Below are 13,998 nucleotides of genomic sequence, written 5' to 3' on the forward strand. Positions count from 1 at the left end.
CACTGGGTCAAGTCATATGATTGAGAAAATGGAGTTTGCAAAATCACTGGGTCAAGGTTTGGTACCGTTACATCTGTATGTTTGAGTTTACAGGAGACAGAAAGACTGGGACATCTGCAGAGTCCCAGTCCCAAGGTGTTTTCAGGCTGGATATACTAAAATCTCTCCGGTCCATTCTGAGGGTTTCTTCCCAGAGTTTAGAAATGAGCCCATCCTAAAAACATTGAAGTAGAGGCCCCAGGAAGAGCCGAACCACCTCATGTCTTGACTTAAAAGCTTCCCACCACATGTCTGAGTTCCTCATCCCTTCTCCAAGTCTGAGCACAGTTGCTGCTCAATTCAACCACTTGTATCCACAGTCATATAATTTCAGTCATTTACCCGTGTTAATGACCATCGGTAAGTGCTGGAAAATACTTAAACCATGGCAATAAGAACATGCCAATGAGAGCAATCCACTATAAATAAAAACGTGTCAGTCACTTTTATAATAATATGTAAATATTTAAAAAGCTACAGCTCAGGTGGTAAAGGGGATTGCTACAAATTACAGTGTTATTAGTTTGATTACAGGTCAAACTAATAACAGGTCAGTATGCACAAGACAAATCACTGATTCATCCTTTTATCCCATCATTGGCAGTGCTGTTGCCATAGACATACGATGGATGGACAAGACAGACAATGAGAAGCACTTTGTGGAATTACTAAGGTTAAATGAATACTGCAGTTTCCAAACACAGTCATACATGAGAAACATGTTAAACAGAAGAAAATATTAGAAAAAAGGGGTTTTAAAGGGGTGATTAATAGGAAAAAAAAAATTATATATATATATATATATTTTTTTTTTTTTTTTTTTTTACTAAAAATATGGAAAGTTTGATACAATACCATGGATCTATTCATGTCTTGTCTCAGGTCTTGGTATCAGACATGCTAAAGTCCTAATGTGTGTACTGCAAAAGAAAAGTGACTGCATAATGTAAAGATGCACAATATGGGAAAAATCAAGCAAATTGCAGTTTTTATTTCTTCTTATGAGTATTGTGGGGTGGCAGGTGTGTATGTGACTGTGTCAAAACAAAGTGCAACAAATGTGGGACAAAGTCCAGCTATAAAACTAAAAAATGTATTTTAAAAAAATGCGCACAATACATATTATTTAAACTGATTATTTCATTAACTTGGGTGTGTTCCTGAGTTTTATTAATGATAACAGAGAAAAAAAACATTACAAGATTTTCATATGAGTACATTCTGGAATAGCTAGTAATGAAGTCATTTTTATGCAGCAGCCCTGACAGTTCACTTTGGATGTGCACTGCCTGAAGCTGCAGGCGATAATGAGGCTTTGGGGTCAGTGATGAAAGAATCAACAGAAAATGAAAAAAAAAATAAAAGAAGCCGAAGAGGCGCAGGGTGTCCCAGCCTGAGCAAACCTGGGTCATTTCCAGTCCTTTCAGGCCTTTCTGATAATGGCCCTGCCAAATGAAAAGCCTAACACTCTCCACTCTGCCTTTATTGTGGGAGTACATTTCAGGATGGGAAGCTTCTGACCGTGACACATGGCCCCACAAAAGACCACAGCTCACTGAGAATACTGGCGCTGTTTCCACGCCTGTGGCTCATGCCCAAGACAAGCTTTAGTGATCACTTTTATTATCACTGTCATTTTGTTTTTTGTGTGGATGCAGAGAAGCCCATGAGGACTCTCAGGCATTTGTGCTTTTCATCTCCTCCTCATTTTCTTGTTGCCTTTGTCCAAAAGAGAAAAGCGAAAAACAAAAAAACAGGAGAAGTGAAATCTCCACAATCAACTTCCAATCAACGCTCCTCTGCTTTCTTTTTCCATCTTTTCTTTTCATTCTTCCACTTTTCTGTCAGCGACTGCCCTTCGGGTGTGATGGCCTGCTTTCTCTCTAATTCCGATGTAGGTCATTTTAAATTTGTTACCTCCATAACAGTGTACTGTCCTCAATGTAATTTAGAGAAAAGACAGGGAGTGAAGGAGATAGGACTCTAAAGAAAGCGAGACAAAGAGATATAGATTAGTACTGATAATAAGAGGAGGGAAAAGGAGGGGTAATATTGATTGGGAGACAGATGGCCGGAGGAGTGATGTTGATTTCTGTCAAGTCCAACTTTCAGCTATTATGTTCAGGTTGTGTGTGTGCGCGTGTGTGTGCGTCTGTGTGTGTGTGTGAATGAGCAGAAAATATGGATCGATCTTCATGCATTTTTCTCGGCTATCTACAGGTTTTTCTGCTCTGGAAGTTTCTCATTAGTGTGACTACATGAGCATAATTTTCTGGTTTTGCTGAACATGACACACAATTGCACAAAAAATGGTCAGTCAAAGGCACAGATTCAATTGATTATTCTTAGGACTGGTTTCTGTTGGGGACACCAAACTATGACTAGTATTAGTAGCTACATGCAACCTAAACTAAACACGCACAGCCATTGTTTATAAGTTTCATAAATGAATAAAACAGACACACAAATCCATACACCAGTTAAGTACAGGCAGAAAGTAAAAAAACAAACCAAACAAAGCAAAGAAGCAACCAACATTTTTAAACTTCAGTGTCAATAAAGAATGAATACCTTCTTAAAACTAATTGAAACAAATAATAATATTCAGGCAAAACATTAGCAGCCTGAATTAACTGCATTCAAGACATTTAAAATTGCCTTAGATTTATTAAGTTCGATACATTTTTGTTTACTCTGCAGCTGATTACAAGAGGAAGGAGCTGCAAATTTGAATGGTCTTTTTCTAAATTCAGCACAAACCTCTGAGACAGAACTCTTGGGATCTAACACAATACCTTTTTTGACGAAGTCTATAAATTACATGCAAGAAAACCAAGAACAGCCTTATAAATGTGAATATATCAGTGGGCGAGTCTACAGCATACTTTGGTTTCGACCAGTCCTCTATTTATCGTCTCCAGTTGGTCCAAAAATGCAACTGCTTGTCTGTTGACTAGTACAAAATGGAGGGAGCATATAACCCAGTGTTGGCCTCTTTACACTGGCTTCCTATTAGTTACAGGAACCAAATTAACATTTTACGTTTTGTTTTTAAACAGATAGGTAAGACGAGCCCCTTCTTACCTATCTGAGCTTCTATCAGTGCATGCAAACAATGCAAACTAATGTTATTTATTCCAAGGTCGAAACCTAAATCTCGCTGTGAAAGGACCTGCTACATCTCTCTGTTGCAGGTCCCAGACTCCGGAATAGACTACTGCCAAATATTAGATCTACACAAAACACTAGAATATTTTAAATCTCTAATACTAATTACAGCATGGAGCCCTACTCTAAAAGAACATAAAGGTAAACACTGTCTGTGAAGCTGGATTTAAGAAATAAGTGTTTAAGTTGAAGCATTTATAACAGTTGAGGGCCATCTTGTGCCAGCACATCCAACCAATACATAAAATAACAGGTTACTACATGTGCATCACATCACAAAATATATCTTTTTTTACCAAAGCACAATGAAATCCCAACACTAACACACAACATACAAACCACTTACTGCTAAAGAGACAGAATGAAAGTGGGCAGTGTATCTTTGCCTTTTTAAAAATAAAAACCGCTGCAGCAGGGGGCAGTACAAAAGCAACCCCTTACACTGCTTTTTGGTTTTAGTTTCCTTGTTTACACTAAATGATCAATTCTGTCACTAGTTAACTAACAAACTACTCTAAGCAACAAACTCTTAGCAGCAATCTTGGTTGGCACCATCTCGTGCCTGTTCTCTACAGGCACGAGATGGTGCTCAACACCTTCTAACGTTCTAAAAAATGTAAACACGTATGGCTTAAACCAAGTCGCAGACAGTCTTAAATCTACAGCAGTTGTTTTAGATTTATTTCATGAATAATATATGTAGTGTTTAAGGTCCACTTTAATAAATTCCTTTAAAACATTAAATCATTATTTATTTACATTTTTTAAATCCGCAGATTATGTTTGTCTGTTATTCAATACTGATGATCTGAAACATTTAAGTATGAAAAATATTTTAAAATGTTAGAAATCATGGAACAAAAAGGACCAAATTCAGACTCCAGCAACAGAATTCATAATCAATAAAAAAACAAACTTTTATTTAATCTACTTCGACGATGAGATCTTTAAGATGTGATGATCATTCAGGATAAATAGTCACACTGTATGCATCAAAGTTGTTCAAGTGTTTATGACAGCATGCAAGCTTTAAATATCCTTTTTTAAATAAAAAGAAAAAAAGTTAAAATTGAGCTTTCACACATCTGTTGTTGGCTTCTCTTTACTGGCAAGAGATGGAGACGTTATGGTTGTTTTTCCTGAAATCACCAAAGAATTAGCCAGTAATTAAATTTACTTACCCAGTACTTAAAATATAGCATAACGAGTATTTTGAAATTATGGCTATCTTACAGGAAAGGAGACACATGGTGACGGAATTACCAAGGGACTTTAGCTTGCATAACACTCAGGTATTCTATGTATGAAAATATCTTGCTGGAGTGGAAGTTGCTAACAGGAGAAGGTGGTGCCAAATCTCAAACCTTTAATCATCTCAAACTGGTTCGCTTGGGATGTGGTGAAATGGGGTATTTTCAAGATGGATATGCAGATTGATTGATTGATTGAATCTTTATTTTGAACATGTTGAAAAAGTATAAAAAAAAATAGAATTAAAAGAGACAAATGAACAAAGCAAACAAAAGGAAAACGAGCAAACACAACTCCAAATAACGTCCATGTTCAAAAAGGAGCAGGAAGAAGCATAAGCTTATTTAATCCCACCCCTTTTCCACTATCTAGTATCAATAGACTACAGAAATACCTCCTTGCAATTACATTATATGTTATGTGTAAATTTTTTTTTTTTTTTTAAATATATACACATATATGTTTCTATCTATCCATACATACGTATATACACACATACGCACATATACACATTTTCAATAACCCCATTAACACCTCAAGGATACACAACCTACAATTATATATATATATATATATATATATATAGCCATACCAACAAACCCGTGCATGCGCACACACATTTAAATATTAGACAAGAACACCCTATCAAATCTCTACCTTTTCCCTGTACCCTGTAATAACCATATCCTTAAACCGCTTTTTAAACTGCGCCATGCTTGGACATTGCTTCATATCTTTACTTAGTCTGTTCCACAGCTTCACTCCACACACAGAGATGCAAAAACTTTTTAATGTTGTACGGATACGAGGATGTTTTAAATTTAATTCCCCCCTCAAATTGTATCCCCGTTCCCTTTTAGAAAACATTTTTAGAATATTGTCAGGAAGCAGGTTATTTATTGCTTTATATATAATTTGTGCTGTGAGAAAATGAACCAGATCTGTGAATTTTAGAATTTTTGATTTTAAGAATAGTGGATTTGTATGATCTCTGTAACCAGTTTTATGGATTATCCTTATGGCCCTTTTTTGTAATATAAAGATTGATGATAGCGAACATTTGTAAGTATTGCCCCAAACCTCTGCACAGTAATTCAAATACGGTGCAATCAGGGAACAATAGAGAATGTGGAGTGATTTGTGGTCCAGAATGTGTTTTACTTTACTCAAGATTGAGACACTTCTTGAAATTTTGTTATGTATATGATTTATATGAGACTTCCACTTTAATTTATCATCTATAATCACACCAAGAAACTTATGTTCAAGTACTCTTTCAATTTCCACACCATCTACATGAATCTGCACTTGTGCATTTCTAAGGGAATTCCCAAATAAGATAATTTTAGTTTTACTTAGATTTAGCGATAGTTTGTTCCTGTTAAACCATTTTTTAATTTTGCACATTTCTGAAGTAATTGTATCCAGCAGCTCCTTTAGATTCCCCCCAGAACAAAAAATATTTGTGTCATCTGCAAATAATACTAATTTTAATATATCAGATGCCTTACAAATATCATTTATATAAATAATAAATAATTTTGGACCCAGTACAGAGCCTTGTGGAACACCAAAAGCAATGTCCAAGCATGATGAGGAATGGACACCCAGCTTCACAAATTGTTTCCGGTCACTTAAATAATTTTTCACCCATTGCAGTACAACCCCCCTAATCCCATACCGTTCCAGTTTATTAATTAATATGTCATGATTGATTGTGTCGAATGCTTTCTTGAGATCCAGAAATACTCCAGCTGCATACTGTTTCTGATCTATAGCATTCGTAATCTCCTCAATTGATTCGATTAATGCCAGAGATGTTGATCTTTTTGATCTGAATCCATATTGACTGTCAGAGAGTAATTTATATTTATCTAAGAATTTGTCTAATCGTTTATTAAACAGGTTTTCTAGGATTTTGGAGAATTGTGGTAGTAAAGAAACAGGCCTGTAATTTGTGAAGTGGCGTCTATCCCCGGTTTTATACAGCGGCACAACTTTAGCTATTTTCATTTTGTTTGGCACTTTTCCCGTCTGAAATGATAAGTTGCAAATATATGTTAGAGGTCCTACAATTCCTTCAATGACCTTCTTGACGATTTTCATGTCAATATCATTACAATCAGTAGATGTTTTATATTTACACATGTGTACAATGTCAATTATTTCTTTTTCCTCCACTGATGTGAGGAACATTGAGTTAGGGTTCCTATCAATCAGGTTTTCACTACATTCTACTGATGGCAGTGACTCAGGAATTTGTTCTGCCAGTTTTGGTCCAATATTTACAAAATAATGATTAAAGCTGTTGACCTTATCAGCAGTGTTTTCCATAATATTGCCATTATCGATAAAGTATTGTGGATAACTTTGTTGTCCAGAATTATTTTTAATGATACCGTTTAAAACATCCCATATTCCTTTCATATTATGTTTATTGTTGTTCAATATTTTACTATAATACTCCTTTCTACATACACGTATAATATTGGTCAACTTATTTTTGTATTTTTTATATTTATTTTCAGCATCTTTTGTTCTTTGTTTTAGGTATTCCCTATAGAGTGTATTTTTCTTTTTACATGTATTTTGTAAACCCTTAGTGAGCCATGGTCTATCTGAATATTTGTGCTTTCTGTTGTATTTTATTGTTGGACAGTTTTTATCGTACAACTCCATGAATATTCTTAAAAATATGCCATATGCAATATCAATATCAGCTTCTTTGTACACATTGTCCCAGTCCTGATTTAATAGATCGTTCTTAAATGCAGTCATAGTTTCTTCTGTCCTTACACGTCTGTATCTCAGTTGTTCTTCATGCTGATTTTTCTTATAATTAGTGTCATAAACTGCAAAAACTGGTAGGTGATCACTGATGTCATTAATTAATATTCCGCTCACAATGTTGTTTTCCATATTGTTAGTGAAAATATTGTCAAGTAAGGTGGCACAATGTGGTGTAATTCTGCTAGGCCTGGTTATTTTAGGATGTAAACTCAAACTGTACATAGTGTTTAGGAATTCGTCGGTCATTTTATGCTTTTTTGGATTCAACAGGTCAATATTAAAATCACCACAGATAAACATAACTTTTTGATTTGTTTTAGAGAATATTTCCTCTATGAAGTCATTAAATACTTGAATACTAGAGCCAGGTGTTCTATATATACAGCTAATTATTACATTTTTTTCTTTTTCCTTATAAATTTCAATTGTTATACATTCTAGTAAATTATCAATTACAGTTGTCATACTTTCTACCACCTTGTAGTTTAGGTTTTTATCCACATACACAGCTACTCCCCCTCCACTCTTGATCCTTCTATTTACAAAATTCACTTCATATCCCTCCAGTCCAAAGTCCATTCCTTTCTCCGCATTGATCCATGTTTCAGAAATGGCAATAATTCCAAATGGATTTGTCAACTCATTTAGATATTCCTTTATATTGTTGAAGTTGGCATACAGACTTCTGCTATTAAAATGGATTATTGATAATTTATTTTCCGTGTTGATGGTGTGCTTAAACTGTTCATCAGTGAAGTAGCAGCAGTTACTGCTAATGTTGTAGAAGAAATTATTTTCCGGGTCTATATCCTTTTCTAAGTCTAGAACATTATGGTCTGTGTATCGAAATGTTCTCAGTTCCAGATTATCATAAAGAGAATTCCAATGAGTTATGTTGATATTGTTGCCGGATGCAGATGAAGTTCTTTTGGACTGTGCCATGTGTTGTGTTGTGTGCCACGTCACATGTGTATTCATACCTCCAGAGTAAGTTGACCTCAGTATTTGTCCAGCTCTTCCATATTTCTGATGACCAACACTTTGGCTTGTTCCGGTGTTCCATTGAGTTTAATGAATACTTTGCAGTTGGTGGTCCATGTATTTTGAATTTTTCCCTGTTTCTTCAAGTAACGTGCTTTCCTGGCAATGTCCGCATTTCTTTTTATCAGATGTTCGTTCATGAAGACATCGGATCCTTTCAGTTTCTTTCCTTGTTTTAACAGTGCTGTTTTCTGTTTTCTGTTTGCAAATCTCACAATGATGGCTGGTTTGTCACTGTCATTTTTTCGGGGTAGAGGGTGGCAAGCCTCAATGTTGTTATAATCCACTTCCACACCTTTGGACCGTAGAAAGGTAACCACTTGATGCTCCGTGGAGTTGACATCTTCCTCTCCTGGCCCTCCTACATTGTCAGTGGCGACCGCCCGGGCGTATGACCGGGGTTTGATGCGAAGCCCCGTGATGATAACATCGTTCATCCGGGTGTACTGCTCCAAATCCGCCACTCTGTTCTCCAGGTACGCCAGCCGCCGATCCTTCTCGGCGTTCTGGATGCGGAGAGCCTTAACTTCCTCGACCAGGTCCAGGATGGCTTTCTGCTGCAGTTTGACAGTAGAAATCTCCTCTGTCATAAACTGCAGCGACTTCTTAATATCGTCTCCTTCCTCGGCTGACAGAAATGTTTTCGGGCCCATGCTGAGAGACGCTCTTGTAGCTTTGCCGTGACGACCGGCTAGCTAGTTGATGCTAGCGTCCTTCCTCTCACTCACCGCTACGGTTCAAAAACATCAACTTATGAGTTTTCGAGAGGTCGCAAATGACGAGCCACCACTTCTGGACGGTTTCCCACACACGCTCTCAAAGATTAGTATGTGCAGAGTATTTTGGGGGTCTGCTAATCCTGGAAGACCCCAGTGTCATCAGTCTTGGACAGCGTCCGTGTCCACAGGAGTGAATCTCCTCAGATGACAAGTCTGCAGAAACTTTGTAATGCTATCATGTCAGTATGGTGAAAAACATCTGAGAGGAATGTTTCCAGCACCTTGTTGAACCTATGCTACGAAAAATTAAGGCAATTCGGAATTCAATTCAGTTCAGAACTGAAGAAGCTTCTCGGATGAGAGGTAACATTTTCAAGCAACTTAAAGAAATCCAGACGCTTTTCTTTCCAAGATCCTTAGTCAAGTAATTCAAGTGCAAAGGTCACAGGGAGGGTGGATCTTCTGCCAGCTGTCATAGGACAAGTAGTTCATTTATGATTTTAATGCTAAAGGGAAAAAGTGTATTCAAGACTGCTGAAAACATGATCTTCAATTGTCTGATTGTCTGTACAGGTGGACATCACTCAAAAAGGAGAAGGCTTTGGTGTGCTACCCTGTTATTTGGGATGACTGCGAAATATGCAGTCAGTCTCATGTTTTTGGACACTTGTTCAAAGGAAAAAGCATTTTCCAAATTGAGAGGAAAACAGAAACTTCTGAATTCCACGGTGTTTCTGAGTGTAAGTACTGTTTTGTACAGTGCTGTATCCTTAAAGCCATTTTTTCCAGAGTTATGGAATTGTTTCATGTTATTGTTTTTAATTAATGGTTAATGAAAATAACAAATTTTGTCTCCATTATTATAGGATCAGATGAGCTTGCAAAGTTTGTATGGATGAATGTATAGTTTGTAATAAGAAAGGAAGAAAAGCTCGTATTACACTATCATTTTTATATTTAACATAACAAGAGAGTTTCATAGTGAAGCGTCCATTATGCACCAAATTACTTAAGCAGTCTTTACTTACTATCTAATTACACTGAACTTAAAATTACTTACAGTACAATTTGCGCCCTTCCCTGTAAAATATATGGAAGTTAGAAAGCTTAAGTTACTCCATAAGGCTCATGCCATGAGAAGTACAGCGTACTTGTGATGTAACATAAGGGGAAAAGAAATGTCTGGGAATTACCATGAAATTAAGCTGTACTTAAAATTACATGCACTATAATATGCTACCGCCATGCTTAATTAGACCTTTCCAACTAGTCTTTTGGCCCAGCTCACTTCATTCCAGTCAATACAGGCAATAGGTTTCAACAAGAAAGCACCAATTAAAAAGAAAGAAAAAGAAAGATTATGTTTGCTAGATTATTTTCGATTGTTTGCCAAAACACCACCCATCTCAGGTGCGCAACTAAAATGTAACACATGCTCATCTGTATCTTCTCTTCATGTGTATTCATCTCTGTCCAACCTCTCTATACCCATCTAGTCTGCGTTTCATTGCCATCATCACAGCAACAGTCACATCTATGTGACAACCTGCTCTGAAAAGAGGCAGTGGCCCCTGATGGCAGGTTATTGACGCAGACAAAGAGGATAAGGACAAAGTGTTTCAGTTTCAGGTGCACATGGTTGAAAGATTTGACATGACCTCCCTGTCGGAGCAGAGCAGCTCTGCTGATGACAGAACAAACAGAGACGAAGACACAGACAGACAAGTCCATCAGCCTTGGTCTGGCTGATTGCAGCTTCACACTGTGTAGAGCTTAAAGAGACAAACTAAACTCTGTCAAAAAATAAAAAGGAGCACACACAAACTTTCAGAGCTCTTCTTCTGCATTTAAGAGGGATGCTGAACCCCAAGAGCGTAACATAATTGGACATTCCCCTCAGGATCATCCTTGATTTCAAACCAACCACCAGCTTCTTTCAAAAACACAGATGACAGGTGGAAACATCTCTTCAGGAGCCATTCTGTGAGATCTGTCTTAACATATTAACAAAAAAAGTCGATGTCTGTGTGAGAAAAGTGGAATTCAAGAGTCCAAAAGTCACAGCCTCCGATGGTTTCCACTGATTTGGACTTTGTTCTTGGTCCATTTCATTCAATCATTGAAATCATGTTAACTCAAATTTCTTTCAGACTTGGTTGTCCTTTCAATAAAGTTCGGAGGTGAGAACATTAGCAGCTTAATTGACCCCACAAAGAGCTAACATATGTCTTGAAAAATAGGTTTTCTCATTGCTAAATATAAAGATGATATTAGGATCATTACAGTAATCCCAGGACAGGGGCCACATCCAAATCTCAGCAAACAACACAGCAAACACCCACATCTAAACAATTTAAAAAAAAAAAAAATATGGTAAAAGGAAATGCACAATAAAAGCTCCACTAAAGCTCCACTTTTTAGACAATTCCTCACACAGTAAAAGATATTTTCCAAATTAAGAGAAAAGCAAAAACTTCTGAATTCCATGGTGTTTCTGAGTGTAAGTACTGTTTTGTACGGTACTACTGTATATCCTTAAAGCTATTTTTTAAGGTTATGGAATTGTTTCTTGTTCTTGTTTTTAACTAAAGGTTAATTAAAATTTAATTAAATTAAATGAATTAAATCAAGGTTATAGGTTTGCTGTGTTGTTTTCTGTGTTATTTGCCGAGATTTGGATGTGGCGAGGATTACCGTAATGACCCTAATATCACTGAAAAGCACAGAGCCACCGCTTTCAGGAACCAGTGAAATTCTTTCAATTGAGCAAATGGTTCAGGAGATGAACCAGGACATCAACTGTGGTGTTCAAATTTTTCAGAAGGAATTCAGGAGAAATATCTGTTGTTTAAAAAGATTTAATTTGCTTTGGCAGTTGAAATTATAAGTTTTACAGCACTGGACATTCACAGAAGAGATCCTGAAAATGAAAGTTGCAAAACATCTGTCTGGTGTCATGTCTGGCAACATGTTAGGCTTTAGAGAGTTAACATTTCTAAAACAAAGTGATTAAGACTGCATTACAAGCCTATAAAAACATTGGTATCCTTTTGTTTTTGGTCTCATCTCTTTGGCACAGAGATTTCGCACGAGTCTTTAGAGGATATTACGTACTACAGATAACAGGATTATTTGCAATTTTATGTTAAAGGGAACATTATTGTGAAATTGCTGAACCTTTGCCCCATCTTTACTTTACCAGAATAAACTGGTTGTCTGCCAATTAACCTTCCTCCAGTTGTTTTTGTTTTCTGTACTATATACTTTTCCAGCCTCTTCTTGCACCTATCCCTGCTGTGGAGCTGCCCTTAAAACGAGGTACTAGTTTATACTAAAAATAGTAAAACGTCTCAATTTAAATATTTGTTATATTTCTATGTTCTATTGTGAATAAAATGTGTTTATGAGATCTGCAAAACCCATGTATTCTCTTTTTAATTACATATTGTACAGTGTCCCAGGTATTTAGAAGTGGAAATTGTAACTCCAGTGTCTTGCAAAGAAAAGATCATTTTAACATATCTATATTGTTTCTCATTTTTATGGTAGATTCATTTTGATAAAGAGAGAAAGAATATCATCCAAAAATCTAGAAAAAAAAAACATTAGATGAAAGTTGAGTGAAATAAGAATTTTTGAGGCCTGGACTTCCCAACCTGCTGGTCTAAAAGATATGTTGACCGTTAACTCAGAAGGATCAATTGGAGAAAAAGAGTCTATATAAATATTAATGGTATTGAAAGTAGTAAACAAACATGGAGACATTGACTGGCAGACACAGAGACAGTCACCAGAATGGGGAATAAGGGTAACTCAAGATAATGGAGAACATGATCACTAGGCCGGGGAACATGGGAAGATAAAAGGACAAAAGCAGATGAAACTGGGACACAAAGGAATACAGAATGGGAAGACAACAGGACTGTAACTACAGGGAGTGCAGAATTATTAGGCAAGTTGTATTTTTGAGGAATAATTTTATTATTGAACAACAACCATGTTCTCAATGAACCCAAAAGACTCATTAATATCAAAGCTGAATGTTTTTGGAAGTAGTTTTTAGTTTGTTTTTACTTTTAGCTATTTTAGGGGAATATCTGTGTGTGCAGGTGACTATTACTGTGCATAATTATTAGGCAACTTAACAAAAAACAAATATATACCCATTTCAATTATTTATTTTTACCAGTGAAACCAATATAACATCTCATCTCAATATAACATCAGATCAGGTGAACAAGTAGGCCATGTCATTAGTTTTTCTTCTTTTATACCCTTTCTTGCCAGCCACGCTGTGGAGTACTTGGACGCGTGTGATGGAGCATTGTCCTGCATGAAAATCATGTTTTTCTTGAAGGATGCAGACTTCTTCCTGTACCACTGCTTGAAGAAGGTGTCTTCCAGAAACTGGCAGTAGGACTGGGAGTTGAGCTTGACTCCATCCTCAACCCAAAAAGGCCCCACAAGCTCATCTTTGATGATACCAGCCCAAACCAGTACTCCACCTCCACCTTGCTGGCGTCTGAGTCGGACTGGAGCTCTCTGCCCTTTACCAATCCAGCCACGGGCCCATCCATCTGGCCCATCAAGACTCACTCTCATTTCATCAGTCCATAAAACCTTAGAAAAATCAGTCTTGAGATATTTCTTGGCCCAGTCTTGACGTTTCAGCTTGTGTGTCTTGTTCAGTGGTGGTCGTCTTTCAGCCTTTCTTACCTTGGCCATGTCTCTGAGTATTGCACACCTTGTGCTTTTGGGCACTCCAGTGATGTTGCAGCTCTGAAATATGGCCAAACTGGTGGCAAGTGGCATCTTGGCAGCTGCACGCTTGACTTTTCTCAGTTCATGGGCAGTTATTTTGCACCTTGGTTTTTCCACACGCTTCTTGCGACCCTGTTGACTATTTTGAATGAAACGCTTGATTGTTCGATGATCACGCTTCAGAAGCTTTGCAATTTTGAGACTGCTGCATCCCTCTGCAAGATATCTC

General features: G+C 36.9%; 2 protein-coding genes across 3 annotated transcripts in view; both read right to left on the reverse strand.

Moving 5' to 3' along the window:
• The window catches only part of cadps2 (Ca++-dependent secretion activator 2), a 194,142-nt gene that overhangs the window by 115,105 nt on the left and 65,039 nt on the right, over positions 1-13,998 (reverse strand). The gene's annotated exons all lie outside the window — the stretch shown is intronic.
• On the reverse strand, positions 8,216-8,879 carry LOC146705222 (uncharacterized). Its single transcript, XM_085462839.1, has one exon. It carries the CDS (start codon positions 8,877-8,879, stop codon positions 8,247-8,249), a length of 633 nt encoding a protein of 210 aa, XP_085318965.1. The 3' UTR covers positions 8,216-8,246.

This window comes from Copadichromis virginalis, linkage group LG7 (genome assembly GCF_057382275.1).
Source record: "Copadichromis virginalis isolate Kocher_CV1m ecotype Utaka linkage group LG7, C_Virginalis_male_GT1.1, whole genome shotgun sequence".
NCBI lineage: Eukaryota > Metazoa > Chordata > Actinopteri > Cichliformes > Cichlidae > Copadichromis > Copadichromis virginalis.

Excerpts from the sequence above, each read along its gene's own strand:
- LOC146705222 (XM_085462839.1), bottom strand. The coding sequence starts at position 8,879 with ATGACAGAGGAGATTTCTACTGTCAAACTGCAGCAGAAAGCCATCCTG.